The sequence below is a fragment of the Austrofundulus limnaeus genome, unplaced genomic scaffold (assembly GCF_001266775.1).
Source record: "Austrofundulus limnaeus strain Quisiro unplaced genomic scaffold, Austrofundulus_limnaeus-1.0 Scaffold2423, whole genome shotgun sequence".
Classification (NCBI taxonomy): Eukaryota; Metazoa; Chordata; class Actinopteri; order Cyprinodontiformes; family Rivulidae; genus Austrofundulus; species Austrofundulus limnaeus.
Window position 1 is genome coordinate 8,582 of NW_013954825.1, and position 6,408 is coordinate 14,989.

The window sequence follows — 6,408 nt, forward strand, 5'->3', positions numbered from 1 at the left end:
GTACGAACAAAAGTAAGAGAAATTTAGGATAAGAATTCGAACATGTTCTTGCATGAGGCCCATTGTTTTAGAAGGCCCTGAACAGTTTGTTGGTCACGTGGTTGCAAGACATTTATTTCTCTCACACCTCTATCGTAGTCCACCTAGGTGGTTTTATGTCTGGAATATATGTCAGTATCTGAGAGTCGTATAAATGGACATACTGTACTTTCTGAATGACGTGGGACAATTGCTCCTCAAAATTGTCAGTGTTGTTTGATGGTACCACAGTCAGCTTCAGGAAATGGAGTAGTCGAAGCAAAATGCTGCCATTGCTGTCTGAGCGCTTTTGGGTGTATTTGTTGATGCTGAAAATGACAAAAGTACTGTGTGCTTCAGACAAAGCAAACGGTACATTTGGGGGCAAAAACATGGCGCAGGGACGAGACAACACCTCTTACAGGCCTCACCTGCGACAGTGTTGAAGTCATTTTTCTGTGTGGATGAAAACATTTCTAGAAACTCTCCCGCGTTTACAAGGATTTCTTTAGAAACAGCAAAGAGAGGTTTATCCTAACAATCTCTCACAGTTATTTGTAACAGGAAAAAACAAACAAACTATCAGACAATAGACATCTGTTTCACAATAGAAGTTAAAATATTTGTAAGATCCTTTTAAAATTGATTGATTTTGTCTTGTTTTTTGCAGAAACATTCAAAACCTTGGACACGGATAAAGACGGGGAAATCTGCCTGAACTTCTTCCAGGTACAGCTGCACACTGTTATTTAAAATGTGTATACTTAAAGTACTTCTATTTGTTTGCCTCTTGTTATCGTGTTCAGTGATCTGATATGTTAACGCACATCATCTGCTTTTTGTCCTGCAGTGGATTACTCTGACCATGTTTGCCTAAAGATCCTGCTGCAGCCGCGGGCCCAGTCTTTGCTGTTTCAGAAGTGCCTTCTCTCTGTTAAGTCTCCTCACCCATGATGCTCTCTGCTGAAGCCTTGCCATGTTTGTTTCATCATTCCAGTGCCTGTATTGGAAATGTTTTACCAGCTTTTATTTGCGGCTTGTTCTGCCAAATGAACTTGTAACCGTTCACTTTCTGCAAAAATGTATCTGACGGCAGAGCGACTAACCGGGCAGGAAGGAATGGATGGGTTTGGTCTCGGAGAGCYGAGACAAAAGTTTAAATGTTTTTCCAAAACTTGTCAGGTCTTGCAGACTGTAAGAAAGAGAAAAAGAAAAAAAACCCCGAATATTTTCACAACAAAGATTTTATGACTCTAGTAAATTTGTAGTTGAATAAAGATTGCATCTACCAGGCCAAAAATATCCAAATCTAGTTGGATTAAAAGGAACTTAAGAATGAATTAACTTATTTTTAAATGCAGGATTTAGTCTGTTCCTATTTTATTTGCTGATTTGGTAACACTAAAGGTTTTCTACATTTGCACTGTTTTTTTTTCCTGACTCAAGCCTTCACTTATTTTTCTTTAGTTCTCACTTACACTTAAGAGTTTAGCTCAGTAGTCAGTACTTTTTTTCCTCTGAACACTTCAGCATCACGCACTGGAAAAAAATTAATGGTTGAGAGAATCTATGGTGCATCGTTACCATTTGTTTACATGTTAGCTTTGCAAAGCACCTACTTGGCCTGATATGGTCTTAATTTATACAAGTCCGAGTTAACAGGAATGTAGTCAAAATAACTGGGCATTACTTAAAATTGTCACTTCAAGGAGTTATTTTACAAAACCTTCTTTTTTAATTATCCAGGGTGTATAAATAAAGTTGCACTTAAATCATTACTTAATGTTGCCACAAAGAAGCAAAAATCTAGGACGTCTCAAATATTCAGTGATCTGACAGTCACATTTATTGCCATTTTCAGAATTCTCCTGAAACAAGAAATCATGTTAGTCGCAAGTGTCTTGTTTGTTCAGATCAGCCACGTAGCTATGTAGCATAATTAAAACTTCAAAAGTTGTCTTTGCCGAATTTCCCTAAACTGCAGTTATTCTTGTTTCAACTCCAAGCACTGGATATTTGCTGGGTATGGAAAGGTGATTTCTGAGGAGAGGGTCTGTCAAATAGTTGATTGGTAGTTGGTATCCTATCGGCCATGYCTTTAGTCAAATAAGAGCACAGGGTATGGAGAAAAGGGCAAAATATTTCATCCAGGTTATTTCAGCCAAACAAGACCCCCGTTTATATCACTTTACTTWGAGGAATGTCATGTCTCAAAATTTATTTAACTTCTTGTGGACTGATACTATTACCAGAACARTGTTTGAGAAAATAACAGCAAAGTAAAGAAAACGTAGATGTTTATTATAAGCTAATGTATTGTTCCTTCACACCTGTATGCCATTTTCTRAAGAGTTGTTGATCAGCCATACGCTCTGATCTGTACTGTTACCACTCAAACCCTTTGACAACCATCACTTCAAAAATCACCAGACTCATTTTAAAGTGACAGTCCAGATTCTTTGTAGTGGAAAGCATCAGTGGAAAGCAGTTAGAGCAATATGAGCTTAGAAAATCAGAGCAATATTGTCATGGAGTTGAGGTATTGACTTAGACAGATGTTTGACTCCATGAGAATTTGACCTTGATTTACTCCCGACCACTCAACTTYGCAAAACTGCTGTTTATAGAAACAACTTTTTTGGACTTTGGTTTTTGAAGTCTGCACCAACCCTGTATAACGAAACAGAAAGAGGGTGCAAAATCTTAAAACCATATTTTATCCATAATGTTCAACAAATATTCGAAACTTTTCGTCTTGTGTTCGTTGCAACACTGCTCCTGGTCCTGCTGTTTGATGTTTACAACTTGTGGCCAAACTTTGCATCCATGAAACCTTACTGGGCCCAGCAGTTTCTGCAAACACAATGGTGCACTGTATCATAAAGAATGTTCTGACTTCTATGTATCTATCCTTTTCTTTAGCTTTATATATCAATGGCTTATTAATTATGCATGGCATACAGGACTGTTCTACAATGTATGGGAAAACTYTACCTTTTAAAAAGATGTTTATCATGGCTGGATTTTATACTTGAGGATTATTTGTGAATGTTCAGGGTGAATGTGAACTATTCTGCAAAATGAATGGCTATGTTGTGTGCACGCTGTGTAAAATGTCTCTACCTGCCAAATTTTTGCATTTTTGAGGGGAGTGGGGGACTTTTTTTAGCGTTAAAGTACGAAGCTTTTATTTTTTTCAACTTTTTTGTATTTTGGTATGTTTTATCAGAGTTAAAAACCAAACTTTTAAATCTGTATCGTGCTCTGACTTTTTTCTTTTCCTTGTGCCGTGTAATGATTATGTAATGTTTACAGGGGTAATGCACTGGGTCCCTTTGAACCCATTGATCACGCCACATGTTGGGTTACAGTGTAACTTTATCTGTAAAACATCTGTCAAAACTTCATAATAAATCTGGAGGAACTTTTGAGCTTTTGAATTTGTTTTTTATTAAAGTGTAAAATTTAGATGTAAAGTTTGAAATTATGTTTTTTTTATATCTAAATATAAATACGTTTATAAAGGGTCATGAAATTCATGATGGGGGGGCAACTATCTTAAATTATTAAAGACTAACCCAAAATCAACATCTGTTTTGTAAATGTCTAAATGATGCATCAAGGGTAGTATCTTTATATTTCTGTGCAAATTTTGACATTTTTGTGTAAATTTGTTGAATTCTGCAACATTTTTTCTAAAACCATCTTGCTGCCACCCTCTGTGGGTTGAATGGTGGCTACTGCAGTTGAATTTTCCTATTTGTTAAATTGGTACAACTTGGCACATGCTTACATCACAGCTCTAGTTTCGGGTTTAAAAGCCTCTCAGTCAGACTGCTTTAAACATTAGCCCATGTTAGTGATGCCGCTAATGTCATTTTAAAACTCATAAGCTGGACCCATTCTGTCCTGCATTGTCTTGGCAGCACTGGCTTTAGATATCGCTGAGTCAGCACCGTGAGCCAGCGGCTCACAGGCTCCCAGAGCCCCCGGTGACGAGCGGGATGGTTAATCTCCGTGTTTCAAAGAAACTGTATGGTTTCCGGCATGCATTAGTTCAGAAACAAGCCCAGCAAAGAGGGAGAAAAGGAGCCATGGAGCAGAACTCAGCTGGGCTTGAAGCACGTTGCAATGCGTGGACATCTGCCTTGTATCAAAAAACAAATTGAACTTGAACTTTGTGGTTCAGTAAAGTTGCTATTTTGCATRTTCGTCAATATTCTCTTGGTAATAAATCTGTTTAATCCTGTGACCTAGGTGGTCCGTTCATTATTATTACTGAGAAGCTCGGCACAACAGTTTTTTTTTTTCACGTTGGTCTCCGTGGCGGTGTGGGTGTGGCAAATAGCCTCGTGTGTCTTCTGAATGGTCTGAGGGGGACAGAACGCATCTTTCCCAAACTGAGCTGTATTGTGAATTTCAAATGAACCCTTAAAATGGAAAAATATTCTGTGCTGTTTCCGACCAAAGTCAAATTTTACATAGTTTGCTGAAAGTTTGCATGTATGTCGTGAAACTACTTTTTACAAAAACTTAGAACATTCAGAAATATTAAAAAAAAAAGTTAGCTTGTCAAATTAAGCTAGCTGTCATGTTCCCTCGTTCTGACCACACCTCCCTCATTCCCTCACTTTAGACCATGCCCCCAGTGTCTCTTGGCACCGCCCACTTTGTTGTAATTTTTCTAAATTTGCCTGAGTGCAGGGTTATGCTTTTACTTTAAGTCAAGCTTGGAAAAATTTTTTTTCCATGTCCAAATATGTTTTTTTTTAATTGTTAAAATGACATCAAATACACTTTAAATCAGTGGTTCCCAAAGTTGGGGTTGTGACGCAATTGTGGGTATAAATAWTACAAAAACACACAAAATAACCGCAAAATAATAAAAATAATATTGCAGTAAAAGCTGTTTATATTGTCAATAAGTCCTTGTTAATTAGGGTTGTTGACGATGTGTACTCAGAGACCAGTAATATTTTGGGGTCACACACCTCTGCCATGGATTTTTTGTTTGGGATAACTACTTTAAATAACCACAATAACAKCTGAATTTACTGTTTTAATGTATTTTAATAAATAGCACTTTTAGTGACAAGACTCATAAAAACAAGCATTAAATACATAGTAATGTACACATTTCAACAGCTTAGTTACATTAAGATCCTTACAGCAGATTGTTGATTATTGTTAAGTTAAATTGCAAACATCTTTACAAGTTGGATCACATAAGTTAGAACAAATACACCATATTTATAAAAACAATACAAAAAAAACTAAGAAGTGACTTGTAGTGGAGCCACTCATTAGATTATGTGTCCTARGGGGCACAAAGAGGTTATTGTTGAATTCTGTGTACAACAGATTCAGAATGGCTTCATTTTAAACCAGGGAGGGTTTTCTTAAAGGTATTACCTGTGAGCCAGTACAAGTGTTGTAGACGAATTCCCTAAGGCGTGTCTTCTTAGATGTAGTTGTTGTTGGACTCAATCCGGGTCACCACGGTGGAAACAAGCCGTTCTAGCTGCTCCGCTCGTTGCTTGCTCGTCTGAAGGACGTCCTCATGGTTGGCCTTCTCTTGGCTGTCGTAGTCCGTCACCACCAGGTTGGTGATGAGCGAGAGGGCGAAGACACGCAGGCCACAGTGACGGGCGACAATCACCTCGTGGGCTGTGCTCATGCCTAATAACCAAGAAATAAAATTTAGGAACACATCTGAAACAAAGGACTAAGGGCAGCTGTGGCTACAATGTAACTTACTACAATCAGTGTGTAAATGAATGGATAAATGATTGAAGTGTAATGCGCTTTGGAGTTCATAGGGACTTGATAAATCACTAAATCAGTTCAAGCAATTTACCATTTCAGTCGGTTTCAGATGAGTGAGTTCTGATGTTTAGAACAATAAAGCTAATGCTAATTTGCTGCTGAAGTTTTGGCAGAWGTTGCATATTTACAATGTGCTTATGGATATTTATAAAAGTTCAACCTAACCCTACCAAATACTACATTTTTATATATTTTACGGCTGACAAAGTACAGTAGTTCCGATCTTTTTAAAAAATTAAGAAAATTTACCTTGTTGTAGGTAACCCTCGAATGACCTCAATWTTGAGAAATAGTGTTTAATTTTGATCACACTGATGAGCTAATGGCTAGTCAGAACAGTGTCAGGACCAATGCTTCACACCATTCCAGTCTCCAAAGTTCCATAGTGTTTCAGTCTTTACACCTTCATCAGTTTTACACTACATGAATATTGTAGCGGCCAGTCATAGTACCAGAAGTGCCACATGTTGCTCAAGAAGAGCTACAGCTAGCTGCTGATGTTCCCYTTTGTGCTTCCAAATAACCAAAAACTCTACATAAATAACCAGTAAAAACTGGCACTAG

General features: G+C 37.6%; 2 protein-coding genes across 2 annotated transcripts in view; one reads left to right on the plus strand and one right to left on the minus strand.

The window, feature by feature from the left end:
* Positions 1 to 688: 688 nt before the first annotated feature.
* On the plus strand, positions 689 to 3,454 carry LOC106510975 (calpain-1 catalytic subunit; the record flags this gene model as incomplete). The annotated part of the gene is given in 2 exon segments (XM_013999712.1): positions 689 to 747; positions 869 to 3,454. Coding segments are annotated over 2 exon segments (86 nt in total), but the record flags the coding sequence as incomplete, so codon positions are not given.
* Positions 3,455 to 5,068: 1,614 nt separating this feature from the next.
* The window catches only part of LOC106510974 (purine nucleoside phosphorylase), a 4,310-nt gene continuing 2,970 nt past the window's right edge, over positions 5,069 to 6,408 (minus strand). Inside the window, exon 6 of the mRNA XM_013999711.1 lies at positions 5,069 to 5,697. Coding sequence (XP_013855165.1) covers positions 5,480 to 5,697 — 218 coding nt within the window. The 3' untranslated portion in view covers positions 5,069 to 5,479. The remainder of the gene's footprint in view (positions 5,698 to 6,408) is intronic.